The 19,583-nt window shown below is 53.1% G+C and overlaps 1 protein-coding gene across 2 annotated transcripts in view; it reads left to right on the top strand.

Annotated features, from left to right (window-relative positions):
- Positions 1-19,583, top strand: part of LOC144727630 (formin-like protein 3) — a 62,139-nt gene that overhangs the window by 29,841 nt on the left and 12,715 nt on the right. For both annotated transcript variants that reach the window (XM_078606631.1, XM_078606718.1), the window contains 15 exons: positions 264-340; positions 1,557-1,650; positions 2,068-2,142; positions 3,604-3,714; positions 4,742-4,891; positions 5,345-5,446; positions 6,041-6,296; positions 6,530-6,814; positions 9,468-9,592; positions 10,960-11,189; positions 13,099-13,333; positions 14,783-14,851; positions 16,696-16,776; positions 18,051-18,180; positions 18,467-18,630. In XM_078606631.1, the coding sequence (XP_078462757.1) occupies positions 264-340; positions 1,557-1,650; positions 2,068-2,142; positions 3,604-3,714; positions 4,742-4,891; positions 5,345-5,446; positions 6,041-6,296; positions 6,530-6,814; positions 9,468-9,592; positions 10,960-11,189; positions 13,099-13,333; positions 14,783-14,851; positions 16,696-16,776; positions 18,051-18,180; positions 18,467-18,630 (2,184 nt within the window). The remainder of the gene's footprint in view (positions 1-263; positions 341-1,556; positions 1,651-2,067; positions 2,143-3,603; positions 3,715-4,741; positions 4,892-5,344; positions 5,447-6,040; positions 6,297-6,529; positions 6,815-9,467; positions 9,593-10,959; positions 11,190-13,098; positions 13,334-14,782; positions 14,852-16,695; positions 16,777-18,050; positions 18,181-18,466; positions 18,631-19,583) is intronic.

Here is a 19,583-nt window from a genome sequence, read left to right on the forward strand (position 1 = left end):
GGGGGTGGCTTTCACCTTCGATGGTAGCCCTGAGACAGTGATTTAAAAAAATCCACGTTCGCATTGTGACAATTTCTGGAAAATATGTCCATAGTGTAATTGACTTGAGATATTTTTCTTATTCACAGAGGTCATCTTAATGAGCTATCAGATCCAATTACCACTGATTGTCCACTCCCCCCCACTCCTCCCCTAACAATTTGTGCCCAAGTCACCAAACACGGCCACCGAGTTGATTGACTTTGTTTTTCGTTTGTCTGCAGTCTGGCTTCAACCTGGTGATGTCGCACCCCAGCTGTGTCAACGAAATCACGCTGAGCCTCAACAACAGAAGTCCCAGGTGGGGAGCGGACTCGCACCACCGGTGACGCGCTTCGATTATTTGTTTTGTTTTTTAAACACAAATATAACCCAAACACAACTCGGTAGCCGGCCGCGCGCGTTTGTCCTGCAGCCTTCGTTGGCAGCAGCCGACTGGGAAGAAGAGAAAAAAAAATAACCGCAACCCACGTAAACAAAAACTTTGCTCTTTAGAGTTTTATATAATTGCCTCCTGATTGTATGACAGATGGCAGACGGCTCGTTTTGTCCGTAAGGCCCCACCATGCTGCGCTACTGTCTAGGTTTTATCAGCGCCTTAAGAATCGGCGCACGTACCTCACCATCGAACAAAGACGGTCAATGCATCGGCCGCTTTCAGATGTTATTGTGCAGCCATCTGGAATGCTCTTCCGATATTAGGAAGCCACTTGTGCTATGCACTTTCAAACTAAATAGAAACGCCATTTCCTTAGAACTGCTTTTAGTGTTCCGTTTGTTGTCTTTCACCGCAGCTCCAATTAGCAAGGTTGGCTACGTACGGCGCGAAAAAAGTTCAACATACGTGCATACATACGTGATCATGCTATGTCGTGGCGTTCTCAACATTTGTTTTAATTCTAGATTTGAAGTTTTCGTGACTGCAAGGATCCATACCCTTTGGTTTTTTTCGGTAAAGTTCCGTAGATGGAAATATATTTATTTATTTTCATTTCATTATTTTTATTTTTCATCTACGTGACTTTACCAAAAGAACCAAAGGGTATTTGTTTTAATCTGAACCCATTGTTGCCGACGATGAATTATCACATGCGATGAAAGTGGTCTCACGTGATAATTCACCTGTTGTTTGCGTGACCCAACCGAGTCTAGCTGCAGCAGCTTAAATCTTGACTCAAAGCTTTCGTGACTGCAGGAATTCATATTTTTCGTGTTACGTCGTAGTTTTTTTTATTATTCTCTTCGAACCCATCCACGTGACTTTACCGAAAGACCCAAAATAATATGCCGCAGCGTACCTTGCTTCAGCAGAAGCGGACACCGCTCCCCTCCCAGGCGCGTTGAGCTTCTGCGAGCTTCGGCTACGATCCACGATGATATTCACAAACCGTAGCCGAGCATCGAAAGCAGTCGCGGACAACAATCGGTGAACTTCGATAGGCGGCGCTGGGTCTGCATGACTCCCCTCCCTCCTGCGCCCCACTCGATTTGAAGCTGTCGGCGCTGTGACCCCGCAGGACGAAGGCCCTGGTACTGGAGCTCCTGGCGGCTGTCTGCCTCGTGCTGGGAGGTCACAGCAAGATTCTCGCCGCCTTCAGTAACTTCAAGGAGGTGATGGAAGCAGCGGGGGGAGCCTTTGAGAGGCAGGCTGAGGATCAGCGGTCGCCGCGTCGCGCGCTTTCGGATGCGCCCCCTGTGGCCGTCTGGAACGCTCTTCCTTCCTATATTAGGAAGCCATCGGGAGCTTTGCACTTTTAAATTTAGATCGAAAACTCATTGACTGAGAACTCCGTTTTGTGTTCAGTTTGTTGTCCTTCCCCCGCATCTCCCATTTTCACGCTTGGCTTCGCACAATGCGAAAAATGCTCAACATACGTACATCCTATTCAACTGCTTATCATTACGATGGTGATTGCGGCAGGCCATGGCTTTTGTACAAACGTACATGCTTTAAGAGCGGTGGATAATAGTGATGATGGTGATGACGGTGATAATGATGATGATGACGATTGTGTATTTTCTCAACAGTCGTGTGGAGAGAAGAATCGCTTCGAGAGGCTCATGGAATACTTTGGAACGGAGGACAACAACATTGATTTCATGGTAAAACCTTCGCTGCGAATTCACCAAAAGAAGTCAATGTCCCATCTCTTCGAATTAGAAAGTATTAACGCTGTATTTTAGCGATAAACATCTCTCTCTTTCTCTTCATACGCCATGAGCTTTTCAAAGACGTCGATGATCATAGCCCTTCCATTCATCTCTGTCCACGATATCTACTCAAGCACTTTGCATCGAATACGCCTCCCAGTCGCATCCGTTCACTCAAAATTGTTACGTACTCAAAATCATATTCTTGGTTCTTTCGGTAAAGTCACGTAGAAGGGAACTAATAAATAATAAAAATAAAAATTCTCACGACGTTTCGATTGCAAAACCTGATGACGATTGCTTGTGTTGCAATCGAAACGTCGTGATAATTTTATTTTTTTTAATTTTTATTATTTTATTATTTCCCTTCTACGTGACTTCACCGAAAGAAACAAGAATATGAATCCTACGGCTGGGTTGAGGCCATTTATAAGACAACCACAACCACCGTTGACTTGTCCACCAAGTCATACGCAATTGATCGACCCCAAGCTTTAAATCGAAATGTACTCCAAATCGTCGTCTCCCCAGGCTCCTTGTACCGAGAGCATTCCCAGTCAAAGCATTTCTGTTCAGCTGTTTGCGAGCGCTAATCCGGCAGCGTCCGTTTAACGCGGCTGACTCGGCCGACGGGAACCCGGCAGGTGTTGCGACCACCTCAGAGATTTGTGCTCGCTTGAACAAAATGCCGGGGTGACAGCATCGGCGTGGAAGGCCAACAGGCAGACGGACTGAGCCCTCCCCTGTACCTATACGGCGCCACGGTGGGGAGATGTTAACCACCTTGGCCTTGGGTTCGATCCCGATCCCGACCCTGACGCTTGTATATTTGAAGCTTGCGTGCTCTCCCCGTGATCGCGTGGACTTTTCTCCGGGTCCTCCGGTTTTTCCCTCCACACTCAGAATCAACATCCACGCGTCTAGAGCAGCGGTTTTTAACCTTTACTGCAGCCTTGCATCCCTTTGGTTCTCATCGCAAAAATAAACAGTATAATGTTAATAATTGCATAGAGGATTTGATGAAACAACGTAGTTGCACTTACGTACCTGTGCTAAATGTGTGTGTTCGATGATTACCATTCTAAAAAGATCTGGCCATGTCTCGCACCTCCAGAAAGGGCATCTCGCACCCCCCAGAGGATGCATGCATCCCAGGTTAAGAACCGCTGGTTTAGAGTATTCGGCTAATATAAATCCCACGCGATGAGCCAATTCGTTGCGCTATCATTCGCGCGCTTCTGAAAAAACAGCTACGTAGCTCAGCGGGTAATACCTGCTAAAACAAACATAGTTGACAGTTTAAAATAGTTTATACGTGGGGACACAGGCCAGAGTGCGGCTGTGTGTGCGTGCCCGCGTTTGAGTGTGCGAGTGATTGATGGTGCCTCCTCCTCCTCCTCCTCCTGCCGCCAGGTGGCCTGCATGCAGTTCATCAACATCGTGGTGCACTCCGTGGAGGACATGAACCTGCGCGTCCACCTGCAGTACGAGTTCACCGAGCTGGGTCTGGACGGCGTGCTCGAGGCAGGTCTAGTGGACATCCGTGAAAAAAACCGCTTCGTAGCTCATCGGATTCCGCCTGTGTGAAGAAATAAATATTCTGATTCTCATTGTGAGGTTTCCCACGGGCGTGACCCCTCGACCTCCCCCACCGCCCACCCTCGAAGCTGCGCGTCGCTGTGAACAACATTGAACACGTCAAGAGCCTAACCATCCTGGGCGCCATGGTTGCGAGATGTTAACTACCTCGCCTGGTATACAGGAGGTCGCGGATTCGATCCTAACCCTGTTTGTTTGGAGTTTCTGTGTTCTCTCCGTGGTTTTTTCCCCTCCACGTTTAGAATCAACATCGACGCCTTCAGAGTATTTGGCTGCTGTCAATTTAGAATTTAGTTGAACGCGGCCGTTTCCGTCGGGCAGAGGCGACTGCGTGTCGCACGGCGCTCACGATCGCCGCGTCTCGCACCGCGCTCACGATCGCCGCGTGTCGCACCGCGCTCACGATCGCCGCGTGTCGCACCGCGCTCACGATCGCCGCGTCTCGCACCGCGCTCACGATCGCCGCGTCTCGCACGGCGCTCACGATCGCCGCGTGTCGCACCGCGCTCACGATCGCCGCGTCTCGCACGGCGCTCACGATCGCCGCGTGTCGCACCGCGCTCACGATCGCCGCGTCTCGCACCGCGCTCACGATCGCCGCGTCTCGCACCGCGCTCACGATCGCCGCGTCTCGCACGGCGCTCACGATCGCCGCGTGTCGCACGGCGCTCACGATCGCCGCGTCTCGCACGGCGCTCACGATCGGCGCGTGTGCACGGCGCTCACGATCGCCGCGTCTCGCACCGCGCTCACGATCGCCGCGTCTCGCACCGCGCTCACGATCGCCGCGTGTCGCACCGCGCTCACGATCGCCGCGTCTCGCACCGCGCTCACGATCGCCGCGTGTCGCACCGCGCTCACGATCGCCGCGTGTCGCACCGCGCTCACGATCGCCGCGTGTCGCACCGCGCTCACGATCGCCGCGTGTGTCGCACCGGCGTGCACCCCGCAGAGCCTGAAAGAGACGGAGAGCGAGCGGCTGCTGATGCAGATCCAGGCGTACCTGGACAACGTGTTCGACGTGGGCGCCCTGCTGGAGGACGCCGAGACGCGCACCGCCGCCCTGGAGCACGTGGACAGCCTGGAGGACCAGATCGCCAGCGTACGCCACGCGCAGTCGCTCACCTGTCGTTCACCTGTCGTTCACCTGTCGTTCACCTGTCATTCACCTGTCGTTCACATGTCGTTCACTCGCCACTCACCCATCGTTCACTCGCCGTTCATTCGCCGCTCACCCATCGTTCATTCGCCGTTCACTCACCGCTCACCCATCGTTCATTCGCCGCTCACCCATCGTTCACTCGCCGTTCACTCACCGCTCACCCATCGCTCACTCACCACTCACCCATCGTTCACTCACCGCTCACCCATCGTTCATTCGCCGTTCACTCACCACTCACCCATCGCTCACTCACCACTCACCCATCGTTCACTCGCCGTTCACTCGCCGCTCACCCATCGCTCACTCGCCGTTCTCCCCACCGGGCGTACCGCAGCGAGGCTCTGACCGACTGAGCCCCATACCCCCTCCGCCATTGTGACGTTTGCGCCGCAGGTGACGCGGCACATGGAACAGAAGGAGCTGGAGGCTATGGCCAGGATAGCCGAGCTGGAGAAACAGCTGATGCACGGCGCCAGCGAGCTCCATAGCATCGAGGTGAGACAAAAAATCGCCGCCCGTCTCGGCTCGCGGCGATGGTGATGGCAAACAGCGGCAGCGCATTCGTGAATCCGCTGCCGAACGAGGGCCTCCCCATCCTGCCTTGCTGGCACCTGGATCTGTGTTCGACCAAGTTTCACCACGTTGAAGGGTGCGGGTTGGTGAAGGCGGCTGGCGCAACTGTAGGAGCATAGAAGTAAGGTACAGCTGTTGATTTTGCTGCAAAGCCCTCTCCTGCCCATCACGTAGCCCCGCAGCCCTATGACAGGCTGTTTGTTCGCGGTGATTGCCCGTCCAGGCACCGTCAAGGCTCAAGCCTGCTTAGATTCCGAGTTGTTATTAGATCGGGCGCGTTGCAGTTCTGGGTGATTTAATCATAGGTCTCACTCCAGGTGCAACTCGTTTCGAAAGTACTTTTTTTAATTCCCCCGATGAACACGGTTGACTACGCATGGTGCGAAAGAAGTTCAACGTACGTTCATATAATTTCATGATGATCTCTCCTGGACAAAGGGCAATCTTGGGCCCTATGTCGTGCGTTGGTTGAAATTTGGAAATTCACTGTGAATGCGTCGGTCGGTCGGTCGGAAGGGGCTGTACAGGGATGCCAGCAGCCGCATCCATGAGCTGGAGAGCCTCCTGAGAGACAAGACCCAGCAGCTGGAGGCGTCGCGAAACCAGAAGTTCCAGGCCCAGATGGTGGTGGTCCCGGCCGCCAGAAACGCCGACGAGAAGCCACCGCCCGCGTCAGACTCAACGGGGGACACGGGGGATGGCACCCAGCAGGGACAGCCCTACCTCACCTGCTCTCTGGTGGACCAACAGTTCTCGAGCTCTCACGCAGAAGGTAGTTTTGGGCTCGTGTGCGAGCCCACCATAACGTTCTTCCGTCGTTTTGGCTGACAACGGGACGATCGCGATGCAATTCCACTTAAGAAATTATAAGATTGTATATCATTGTTTCAATATTGGTAGGCATGATTCAGGAGATTGCTGCGGGTTACCGTATTGACCTGCACTCCCCCCGCTGTGCTGTGGTTTTATTTTCTCACCTTGAACCCGGTCGGCCATCTGTCACAGATGAACCACGTCCTCAAGGAGGCACGCATGCTCCGCCGTTGTGTCGCCCAGTGGGGCCTCCTCCTGCACCTCCAGCACCACCTCTCCCAGGAGGGTCTGCGGCACCCCCTCCACCACCTCCTCCTCCTCCACCGCCCCCACCTCCTCCACCGGGACAAGGCATTCCTCCACCTCCTCCACCTCCTCCACCGCCTCCTCCACCAGGCGGCAGCATTCCCCCTCCGCCGCCGCCTCCACCTCCACCAGGCGGAGCTCTGCCACAGGGACCAGGCAACGCTTCTGCAGGTCAGCAAGTCGCCACAACGCTGGCCAATCAGCGCACCCGCGACCTCCGCTCTGTCTACCCGAGCTGGTGGGGGGGGGGGGAGTGGGCCACACCTTCGGAAATCACCAATTAGTGATGCGCCGCTTCATCGATTAAAATCGATTCTCACGTTCACCGTTTATTTTGTTGTGGAATATCTTCTGGGGGGCTACCAAACCACCGCCCCCCCGCCCCCCAGTGTTAGCCCCGGATAGCTCCAGCTGCTGTGACGCCCTCTGTACTATAATGGCTGTGTTGTTATTATTATTTTTTCCGTTCCTATTGCACGCGTCGAATCCTGTGCGTGACAGTTGATTGGATTCAATTTTGTGTCCGTTGTGTGTAATTGGTTCACGTGACTCCTGCAAGCCACTGGAGTTTCTGCATTCACCACATTGTAGAAACAACAAACAAATACCTCCCGTTAAACCGTCACTCCAAAATGTGATGAGTCATCAAGTCGAACGCCGGTTTGCTGGATCGTTCAGTGATCACAGTCGGCACAACGCACTTACCACCTTGTCTGCAGGTCTGCACAATATTTCCAGTAGAAAGCAGTACAGCAAGGAGGTTGCTGATCTGCACGTACGACTGTTTCAATGTCGTGCCTTCATATCCATGGGTTTCCTCCAGGCACCGTTGTTACCTCCCAAAGAGCCGAGTGCAGAACGCTTTTTAAAAAAGAGTATTCACCCAGTGTAGCCTTGTTGGGTAAATAAGAATATTATTTGAATTGCAGTGTAGTGTCTCTCTTAATGTCCATACATTGCCTGGTAAAATAATACACGACGCTAACATGCATATACATTTTGGAGAGGTGGTAGTTTCTGGGTTAAGCAAAGCTATCCATAAATGGATTTCCGTGGCAAGTGTTGTCAGGCGACACGCTCGTCATCTGGAGACGTGCCGTGTGTTTCTGGGAGTCTGCGTAGTTTTGTCCATGAGCCCAGACACTTCACTTGTCGGTACCACCTGAGGTGGCATAGCTCTAGCGAGCTACAATTTCATTATATTGGCAGCAACAGCGAATTACGGGACAACCATTTGAAGCGAGAGGGTTATCAAGTAATGCACTGGCCACATAAATTCACGGTGGCGAGATGTTAACTACGTCGCCTGGCATGCAGGAGATGAGGGGTTCGATCCCGACCCTGACGCATGTATATTTGGAGTGTGCATGTTCTCCCCGTGGTCGTGTGGAATTTTCGCCGGGTCCTCCGGTTTTTCCCTCCACGTTCAGGAACATGCATTTGGAGAATTTGACTGCAATGCATTTCCACACGATGAACCACTTCGTTGAGCTATCATTTGTGGCTAGGTGGCTTCTGAAAAAGAGATAGAGATAGCTCAGTGGGCCTTACGTGGTAAAATAAAAAATAGTTTTAGTTTAAATCAATCGGTTACTACCTAAATTTTGCTCCATTAGGTGGGACAAATTTCAGCTCCGGCCCATTGATTGATCGATGCCCTCTGATACTGACGGTCACAACAGTAAGACTGAAACAACCACGCTGGCTACATCCGTGTCCCCCTTGCCGCTTGATCGAGCTGGTGAAGATTAATTGAACTCAGGAGATGGAATAAAGGAGAGCCATACCCACCAATTAGCCGCAACAATGCAACCCACAATTTGCATAATGTCTACTGCGTAACGAAACACCGTCTGCCTCCGAAGGAGCCGATGTAGTCGCATCTGATACTGACACAGCGACGTTTTTTTTGGCTAATCCGACCCGCTGAAATTATTCATTCTCGAATTGATACCGTCTCATTTCGCGAGGTCTAAAGCTCGTCTGTCTAAATGCACGCGAGGGACAGGGCACCTTGATTTCGTTTTTGAAGTCAGTTTTTTTGCGAAGAAAATGAAATCTACGCGACTGAATTGTTATGAACCAAAAAGCCGACGGTGACGTTAGGGTCGCGTCACCTGTGGGAAGGAGGCGGCGGTGGTGGATTTTGGTGCCAAATAATAACTAAATACATTATATCAACCATCACCGTTAACGTGGTCGTTTAAGGCACTCAAATATAATGCCGTTGGTTGAACGGTAGGAGGGAATAACCTGTTTTTTTTATTCGTTCGCGTCGTTGTGGAGAATACTAATATCAAAATAAAAAAGCAGACACCTTGTCTTCCTGCCATTCCCGTCTTTACACGTAAAACTACAAAAATGAATTTAAAACTATTTCACAACCCATCAGCTGCACAGCGAAGTAAATTGATTGAAACACAAGCCAAACTATGGACCACTTTCGACGTACGCTTTTGACGCGTTCTCAGAAAAATATCATTCCGCACACATGCTCGCTGCAGAAGGGCCACCCCCGACATTATCTTCCTTCGTAATGTTCTGCTATTCGGCGGCGTTATTGATTGAGCACATTCACAGAGGTGGACGCTTCGTGAAGTTCTGGAAAGATTCGTGATGTCGGGCAAAAAAGGCTAAGGAGAAGAAACGTTTCCGTTCTTCTCGACGACTTCCGGTAAAAGTTGGTCCGTTTAATAAAACTAAAAAGGATCAGACAAGATGACAGAAGATTGGGCCCAACGTCTGCCACTTGGCCGACGACTTACAGATCCACCACTCCCGTGGCAAGTTCCTTAATTTATACCTTATTTCACTGCGGTCGCAGGATACAAGATGAAAAAGCCCATCGTCACCAAGATGCGCATGCAGGCCTTCAACTGGGTGGCTCTGCAGAGTAGCCAAGTAGACGGCACCATCTTCCACGAGCTCGAAGACGAGAAGGTGCTCGGGGTGAGTGCGGGCACCCTGCCCCGTCTCTCCCTGGCCCGTGTGAGTGTGGGCACCCTGCCCCGTCTCTCCCTGGCCCGTGTGAGTGCGGGCACCCTGCCCCGTCTCTCCCTGGCCCGTGTGAGTGCGGGCACCCTGCCCCGTCTCTCCCTGGCCCGTGTGAGTGCGGGCACCCTGCCCCATCTCTCCCTGGCCCGTGTGAGCGTGGGCACCCTGCCCCGTCTCTCCCTGGCCCGTGTGAGTGTGGGCACCCTGCCCCATCTCTCCCTGGCCCGTGTGAGTGTGGGCACCCTGCCTCTTCTCTCCCTGGCCCGTGTGAGTGTGGGCACCCTGCCCCATCTCTCCCTGGCCCGTGTGAGCGTGGGCACCCTGCCCCGTCTCTCCCTGGCCCGTGTGAGTGCGGGCACCCTGCCCCATCTCTCCCTGGCCCGTGTGAGCGTGGGCACCCTGCCCCTTCTCTCCCTGGCCCGTGTGAGTGTGGGCACCCTGCCCCATCTCTCCCTGGCCCGTGTGAGTGTGGTCTCCCTGGCCCGTGTGAGTGTGGGCACCCTGCCCCATCTCTCCCTGGCCCGTGTGAGTGCGGGCACCCTGCCCCATCTCTCCCTGGCCCGTGTGAGTGTGAGCACCCTGCCCCATCTCTCCCTGGCCCGTGTGAGTGCGGGCACCCTGCCCCATCTCTACCAGGCCCGTGTGAGTGTGGGCACCCTGCCCCATCTCTCCCTGGCCCGTGTGAGTGCGAGCACCCTGCCCCATCTCTCCCTGGCCCGTGTGAGTGCAAGCACCCTGCCCCATCTCTCTCTGGCCCGTGTGAGTGTGGGCACCCTGCTTCATGACTCCCTGCCCGACGCCTCGTTCATTCCTTGCCGGTGAGAATGCCAGGCTGGCAGGGGGCAAGACAGGGTGGTTAAGCGACGAGCGATTCTCACCCCGGCAGGCAGGCTGACTGACGGCCGTGGCCTCAGAGCTCTCGGTGCAAATGGCTTGAAATAAATAAACGCACGCAGACAGCGCTGGCAGTGGGTGCGCAAGCGAAAAGATCTCGTCAGCTTCCTCGTGTTTTAGTCGATTGCTCTGTTCTCCCCTGAAGGGATGGCATAATGGGTATGACATAATGGATGTAGCCTAATGTGTACTTTTTTCTCTGTCCCTAGGCAGTAGCAATGACAAAGGTATCAAGTTGTTTTTTAGTACTATATATATAAAAGTGCAACTTGAAACATTCGCAGATGAACATCCGCAGCGGTGAAATTCTACAATTCGCAATTTCCGACGCTAACGAGGCGCCGCCACCTTGCGGGGCAAAGAGGCGTCAAATTGCCTCCCTCACCACCACCTCCCACCCCCTCCCCCCCCACGTGCCTCGCTCTCAGGAGCTGAACGTGGGCGAGTTCGAGGCGCTGTTCAAGACGAAGGCGCAAGGCGGCGGACCGAGCACGGCGGCCGGCGGCGGCGGTGGCGGCTCGGCCGGGCGCGCCAAGCCCGTGGCCAAGGCCCCCAGCTCCAGCGTCAGCTTCATGGAGGCGAACCGCGCCCGCAACGTGTCCATCACGCTGCGCCGCGCGGGGATGCCCACCGAGGACATCCTCACGGCCATCGAAGGGTGGGTGCGGGGGGTGTCGCCGCACACCGCACACCGCACACGCGCGCACCTCCGATTCGCACGATTGGCTACGTACGGAGTGAAATAAGTTCGACGTATATGTACATACCCGACACCCCCCCCCCCAAAGCAGCGCGCTCGCGTTTGGAAAAGTACCGCGTGTTCTGACACCCGCGGTTATGCCGGTGCAGGATTTTTTCTTGCGGTTGCTTTGACGTCATGGTTATAGAAGGAATTAACATTACCGCAGTATACTCTTTGGTTCTTTTGGTAAAGTCACGGAGATGAAAAATAAAAATAAAAAATAATAAAATGAAAACAACTAAATTATTATTTTTAATTATTATTATTTTTTATTTTCATCTACGTGACTTTACCGAAAGAACCAAAAAAGCATGGATCCTTGTAGTCACGAAAACTTCAAATCTAGAATCGCCGCAGTATTGAGAAGCCTGCAATATTGCCCCGACAAAAAACTAAACTAAATGTGTTTTTTCCTGCACGGTTGGCTAAGTACGGCGCGAAAGAAGTTCAACACACGTACGCACATACATTTCCACCGTGGGATTAATCCGTGATTGATCCACGGCTGGGTAAAGGCCTCGCCATCTCTCGTCATCCTGAGATGCAACTATCCAGCACCTGTACACGTGCTGATTTCATGTTTTCCACGGTGGACATAAGTCAGTAAGTCTGAACACTTGTTATCGTGCACGCTTATGAGTGCATACATGCATACAAATACAAAAGAAAAAGACCCCCCGTATAGCCTTAACAAACTGATGGGGCAAGTGCCGTTCGCGAGCTGTACCTATGAAGGCCGGCACGGTACACGAGGGGGTGGGTGGCCAGCACCACGCCCGACCGCCTTTGTCTCTCCAATGGGGATGTTTTTACACACTGCACCAAGGTACTCATTTGAGGCTGAGTCGACATAGGGGAGGCCCAGGACTGGTTCAGATAATCGCCACCGGTGTTGGCCGCCAGCAGGAATCGAACTCGGGTCACCAGGTTCGTTAGCGCAGCGCGCTCACCGCTACACGACCTCTCCTCTCCCCCCACAAACACACGCATGTACGCCCACGCGGCTACGCACAGATCAGGACGAGAGAAGGGGGGCCAACCTGTGGCAGTTTAGGTCACGTGTGATTTTGTCGTCGTTGTCCTTTGACCCAATTGTACCCTCGTGCTACGGGTGGAGGAGATCGATTTTAATCTGTTGCAGGGCAGTGTGAACCAATCCTGTTGGGGATGGCCCACGGAGGTGAATATCGCAGAGCCACCTCTGAGCTCCGAGAGAGTGATCTTAGGACCACGTGGTGTGGGGCAGCACTTTGCAGACGAGAGTCGAATTGATATGAAGGCGCTCTAGAAATTGAAAAGTATGAGAAGGATTTTTTTTTTTCTGATTGTTCGGTGATACTGCGCTGGTAGTGGCGTGCGAGCACAAATAGCAGCAATGCTCATCACATTGGTTCGCAACACTGTCGCCTTGAAAGGAAAACAAATTATATTGGGTGACGTTTTGGACATGACCCTTCTTCATTGAAGAAGCTTTTTTTTAAATAAATGAAATTTAGGAAATGTCATTGGTGACCAGGCTGAGAGACGTTCAACTCTCTACGCTTAAGCGTAGATCACAACCCTAATCGCAGATGGTTGCGCAGTTCAACTCAGCGGTGTCAGCTCAGAGCTCTGGTCTCCGAGCCACCCAGCCACCCTCTGGCTCCCACGTGACTTCTGATGGATCTTCACAGCACTTCACATAATAGACACTCTGTCACCCGGCTTCGAATTCCCGCAATCCGGGAAACCCAAGTTAGGAGGAGGGTCCCATCGCGCGCGCCTCGCAAACTGCCGCACCCTGGAACGATCGCTCGTTGTACGGCGCGTGTCCCGCGCGACGCAGCTTCGAGGTGTCGCGCCTCTCGCTGGACTTCGTCGAGTGCCTGACGCGGCAGCTGCCCTCGGAGGCGGAGGTGCGGCGCATGCAGCAGTACGAGCGCGACGGGAAGCCCCTGTCCGAGCTGGCCGAGGTGGACCGCTTCATGCTGCGACTGAGCGCCGTGCCGCGCCTGCCGCAGCGGCTCTCCGTGCTCGTGTTCATGGGCAACTTCGAGGAGAGCCTGCAGCGTCTCACGCCGGTGAGGGGCTCCCACGGACGTATCCCCCTAGGCGCCACGTGTGTTCTCGATAGGCGGTGCCTCTACTCCCCATCCCGTGGGCACGGGCGTGCTTATTTTGCACCCAGAGGTCGCAAACGGGTTTTGATTCCTTACCCGTACCCGTACCCGGCCGCACCAGGGTCGCAAACGGCTACCCGTACCCGTACCTGGTCGGGTACGGGTAGCCGGGTATCGGGTAGGGTACGGGTATCGGGTACCCGGTTGCGACCTCTGCTTGCTCCCCCCCCCCCCATCCTCCTAGGCCGTTGCAACGCTGGCGAGATGTTAACTACCTCGACCTTGCGTGCAGCTAAAACGTTCACTTTTTTCGTGTGAATTTTGACATTTGTGGTACGGTGGCCGCCACTCCCCCCCCACCACCACCCCCAATGAAGCCCACTCGTTGCCGCACCCACCCCACCCTAACCCCCCCCTCTGCTCCCCCTCGCCCCCCCCCTCCTCCTCCTCTGTTCCCCAGATGACGAACGGCACCGTGCAGAGGTCGCGTTTTTTTGTTGTTCACGTTGTGTATGAGCGTATTTTTCCGCCGCAACGTTTCCATGCTGTAGCCTGTGACCCCCCGCCCCTCCCCCCCCCCCACTAAAAGGCGGGGGAGCGATGCCCCACTTGTTAAGATTCCCCTCCCTGATTGAATGATCTCTCGCGAGGCCTCTGAGTCAGTGCCTGCTGGAGTTTTAGTTGCAAATTGGCCTTCGTTTCTACAGCCGGAGCCTTAGAAAAGCGCATCATCAGCGGTGTATCGGTTACACAGCGGACACGATCCGCGACGCTCTTCATGTCTCGGGAAGCTTTTCCAGGGCTGCGTGAAGGCTGTCTCGACGAGGGGACGCTCCTGGGAAAAGCCAGGACCGGTCGTCGATCCTCGTCGCAACCCGCTGGAGCAGGAGATCGATCGCGCTCGGTTAACGCGCCTTGCCGTACGCATCGACTGGCTTACCGTTCTGTGGAAAGTCATCGATGGTCGTGCCATCGGCGGAGGGGGGGGGGTGAAGGGGGGGAACCTGGAACCTCACCGTACGGGGGAACCGATGGATAATTAGCACTGCACCGTGCGTGTGTTGAATGTTCAAATCAAACTTGATTTGAAGCTTTCGTGACTGCAGGAATTACTCTTTGGTTCTTTCGGTAAAGTCACGTAGAAAGAAAATAAATTAGATAATAGAGTACGACGTTTCGAATGCAACACAAGCAAACGTCATCAGGTAGAACTAAATTTGAGAGAGAGACAAAACACAGACACGGACACACACAGACAGACACACACGCAGAGAGAGAGAGAGACAACACAGAGACACACAGAGAGAGACACACAACATAGACACACAGACCAGTTGATGAATCTGTCCGTTTGATTTTACGGATGTTTTTATGAATTGGTTATTCATTGCAGTTTTTTTTTTCTTCCAGCAAGTGAATTCCATCATTGCCGCGTCGCGCTCCCTCAAGTCGTCGCTGAAGTTGAAAAAGATTTTAGAGGTATGTAGTTTTATGTCATATACACAAGTACGCATTTCAATGTGTGTGTGTATATATGTGTGTGTGTGTGTGTGGGGAACGGTAGTGTAGCTGTTGCTGGGCTACCAACCCGGCTTCTTGACTTCGATTCCCGCTCACGGCCAACACTGGTTGACGATCATCTGAACCAGTCCTGGGTCTCCCCTAGGTCGACTCAGCCTCAAATGAGTACCTGGCGCTATTACCACTCGGGTGACAAAGGCGGCCGGGCGTGGTGCTGGTCACCCACCCCCACGTGTACCATGCCAGTCTTCATAGGATGCTCGCTAAAAGCATTTGCCCCAAAAGTTTGTTAAGGTGATATGGGGGATCTTTGTCTTTGTATGTATATGCGTATATGAAAAAAACACACACACTGCTCTATAAACCCAGCGTTTTAGATTTCGATTCTTGACCTCACCTAACATCCGTGGCGAGTGATATCTGAAGCTTGACCCTGGGACTACCATAAAACCACTCAGTCTGAAATAGACACCTAATGTGGTGTGAAATCACCATAACAGCACTTGCCCCATGAGTCAATGTAGGCTACACGGCGGCCTCTATACTAAGTATAAACACAAACACGTACATATATAGACGCAATGTGTCAATATAAAGTGAAAATTAGATCCAACTTTTATTCGGCGTTTGCTTGCCACGAAAAAGGAGCTGCTTTTGTTATTTGATTTAACCCGTGTACGGTTGTTGAAATAGGGACACCTTAGATGTTTGCAGATATACGGCTAGAAGACAAGCCGTGTCGGGTTTGCCATGAATGAGAGCAACCGCGGGCAGTCCTGCTCAGGTGTCACGCCGTGCCCATAGCTGCTGAATAAGTGATGACGACGATGATGACGACGATAACGACGATGATGACGATGACGATCACCATCAAGCGGCTTCTCGCGAGCAGCTCACGTGCGTGTGTGTGTCTGCGTGCGTGTGTGTCTGCGTGCGTGTGTGTTTGCGTGCGTGTGTGTTTGCGTGCGTGTGTGCGTGTGTGTGTGTGTCTGCTTGCGTGTGTGTGTCTGCGTGCGTGTGTGTCTGCGTGCGTGTGTCTGCGTGCATGTGTCTGCGTGCGTGTGTGTCTGCGTGCGTGTGTGTCTGCGTGAGTGTGTGTCTGCTTGCGTGTGTCTGCGTGCGTGTGTCTGCGTGCGTGTGTGTCTGCGTGCGTGTGTGTCTGCGTGTGCGTGTGTCTGTGTGCGTGTGTGCGTGTGTGGGGAGCGGTAGTGTAGCGGTTAGCGCGCTGCGCTATGAACCTGGCGACCCGGGTTCGATTCCCGCTCACGGCCAACACCCAATGACGATTATCTGAACCGGTCCTGGGCCTCCCCTAGGTCGACTCAGCCTGAAATGAGTACCTGGTGCGGTGTGTAAACATCGCCACTGGGGAGACAAAGGCAGTCGGGCGTGGTGCTGGCCACCCACCCCCCCGTGTACCGTTCCGGCCTTCATAGGTGCCCGCTAACAGCACTTGCCCCTACAGTCTGTTAAGGCTATACAGGGGATCTTTGTCTTTATCTTTGTGTGTGCGTGTGGGGAGAGTGGTCAAGTAATGGGTAGCGCGCTACGAACCCGGCGACCCGAATTCAATTCCCGCTCACGGCCAACACCGGTGACGAATATCTGAACCGGTCCTGGGCCTCCCCTAGGTCGACTCAGCATCAATTGAGTACCTGGCGTAGCGGCGTGTAAACATCGCCACTGGTGCTGGCCACCCAACCCCCCTCGTGTGTCGCGCTGGCCCTTGTAGGTGCCGCTCGCTAACAGCACTTGCCCCACGGGGGGAACTTTGTCTTTGTGTGCGTTGCTCGGATGGATAGATCATCCTGGCGTTTGGGAATTACATGAACAGCAGCAAGCGGGGGGCGGCGTACGGCTTCAAGCTGCAGAGCCTCGACCTGGTGAGCCCCCCCCCCAGCATGGCTCGCCTGACCCCCCCCCCCCCCCACACCACCTCCGCACATGAGGGATGGCAGAGACGAGCGGTCAGCCCAAGTTGTTGGTGCCCTCGGTGCGGTCCGCCCGCGGTTGAGCGTCGTGGCTCCGGGATTGTAGAACGTCGCCTTCTTTTGCTGCCTCCGTTCAAAATCGCGGGGTTGCACTCGCAGCGGCGTGCGAGCTCTGAATGATAATTTCGATAATTGAAATAGGAAATAAAAAATGTGAACGTGAAACTAAACTGTTTTTTTTTTATTTTACCTGGTAAGGCCCACTGAGCTATATAGCTCTTATTCAGAAGCGTCCTGGCTACAGACGATAGCTCAACAAAGTGGCTTATCGTGTGGACATTCATAGCAGTCAAATATTTCCAGCAGTCAAGTACTCTGAACGCGTGAGGTTGATTTTAAATGTGGAGGGTAAAACCGGAGGAGACCCTGTGCAAAAAAATCCACTCGATACCACGGGGAGAGACGCGCAAACTCCAAATATAGAGGCGTCAGCGTTGGGATCGAACCCACGGCCTCCTGTATACCAGTCGAAGGTAGTTTACCGATGCTTGTCAATCCACTGCCAAGGCCACTACTACGTCGTGGTCAGCGAGTGGTGTTGTTTGAACGTATGTCACCACGCTGGTGAGCGTGGGTTGGTGAAAGTGGTGATGGCAGGGGAAGAGGGGGGAGATTGGGCAGGTCGGGTTTAGATATCACTTTCCACCGGTGTTAGCTACGGAGCAGAGGCACGGCGGTTCGTGCACTGCACCTATGAACCTGACCACCCAAGTTCGATTCCTGCCTAGGGCTAACCGTCAACGGTGGGGTTATATCTGATCCTGTCCCTGGGTTTTACCTCCACGCAACCCAAACAAACCCCGTGACCAACACACCTTGGGGAGGCATTCGTCCAAGCAGTGGATGCATTGGCAACATTGCTCATTGTTACAATGTCCCTGATTTACGCTCTGTGTTCTGAACAAGGGCCATCATACCAACAAGTTCACTTCCCGTGTGTTTTGCTGTTGCCGAATAATCTTTCTATCAAGGAGAGAGACATTCATGCAGCAGTGGATTGACCTCGGCCGATGATGATGACGATGACGACGGTGACAAAATGTATTAATTCTAGATTTGAAGCTTTCGCGACTGCGAGGATTCATATTCCTAGGTTTTTTTTTCCGGTAAAGTCACGTGACTTTACCGGAGAAAAAACCCAAGAAGACAAATTGTATCTCCGCCAGCTGCACGAGACGAAGTCGATGGACCGGAAGCAAACGCTGCTGCATTACCTGGCGTCGGTCATCCACGACAAGTACCCGGACGCGGGCAACTTCCACGCGGAGTTGCAGTTCCTGGACAAAGCAGCTGCAGGTTTGCGAGCCGCCTCCGGTCACGAGAATGAACCCTCGGTGCCAAGCCGCCTCCATGCCGCCAAGAGCCCGGGGGGGGGGGGGGGGGCTCTGCCTCGCACATCTTGGCCGGCGATCCGTATGAAGAAGTCCTTAGACTCGGGTGAAAATCTGTTAATTATTAAAAAAAGTTATTAAAAGCTGTTAATTTTTTAAAAGAGGCATTAATATAGATTAAACGGCGCCCCGAAGCGAAGCGCTTACAAACGAGTTGCGTTGTCCTTTCTGGCGTGCGCGCGACCTTCCAGTGTCCTTGGACAGCGTGCTGTCGGATGTCAAGGAGATGCAGCGAGGCATGGAGCTGGGCCGTAAGGAGCTCGCCTCTCTGCCTGACAACGCCACCTTGCAGGACTTCCTGGCTCACAACCAGGACACGCTGGAGCAGCTGCAGTGCGATGCCAACACTGCTCAGGTACCTAGAGACATCACCGGACACGCAGAGATACAAACGACTAAGACACCCGTATAGACTCCGCAGACTGTTTGCGTGCGAGTGCCTGTGAGCTTATTCCTCTTAAGGCCTGCATGGCACACGAGCTGGTGTACTCTGGATAGCACCGCACCCGGTCACATTTGTCTCGCCGTTTGCTGATGTTTACAGATGGCGCCAGGTACTCATTTTGAGGCTGAGCCGACCTAGAGGAGGCACCAGTACCCATCCTGATATAATTCGCCACTGATGTTAGCAAGTTTGCCAGGAGTCGAACTTGTGTGTTCGGGTTCGTAGGGCAGTGCGTTAACCCATTTCACATCTTTCGGTTGTGAGTCCTATGCTCAGTGCAAGCCTGCCAGGTTATCTTGTCTGCATAATGAGCGAGGGTTACTATTTACGAATGGCACGGGCCGTTATTGAACTCCTCATATATCTGATGTATAACAGATTTTTTGGGGGGTTAGGCCCCAGATTGATCGGACAAAATGTGTGTTGTTAAGACCATCCACCACCCGACACAACCAAACGCATTGTCACGTGTACTAGCGGGCTTTATTTATATATTTACTATTAATCATGTGTTTGGCCATGTCTTATGGTGGAGGGTGGTAACGACACACACAAAATCAATGAAACTGATTATTTCAGAATCAGAACCTTGATTTAGGCTGTAAGAAGGAATCCGATGAGCTATGAAGCTCTTTTTCACAGCTGTCCAGTAGGGGCACGGGGTCAGAAAGTTACAACAACAAACAATACAAAACAATAAAAGTGCAAAGGTAAGAAAATCACTCAAAAAGTCACAACAACAATCTGGCTCTACTGCTGCTGCTGCTGCGGCAGCAGTGGGGCACAAGCACAACGAACAAGAAACACAAACACTCCACACGCCCGTCAGCAAAATCTTCAAAATAAATAAACATACGTATGAT

The sequence above is a fragment of the Lampetra planeri genome, chromosome 1 (assembly GCF_965212315.1).
Source record: "Lampetra planeri chromosome 1, kcLamPlan1.2.h2, whole genome shotgun sequence".
In the NCBI taxonomy this organism is placed as follows: domain Eukaryota; kingdom Metazoa; phylum Chordata; class Hyperoartia; order Petromyzontiformes; family Petromyzontidae; genus Lampetra; species Lampetra planeri.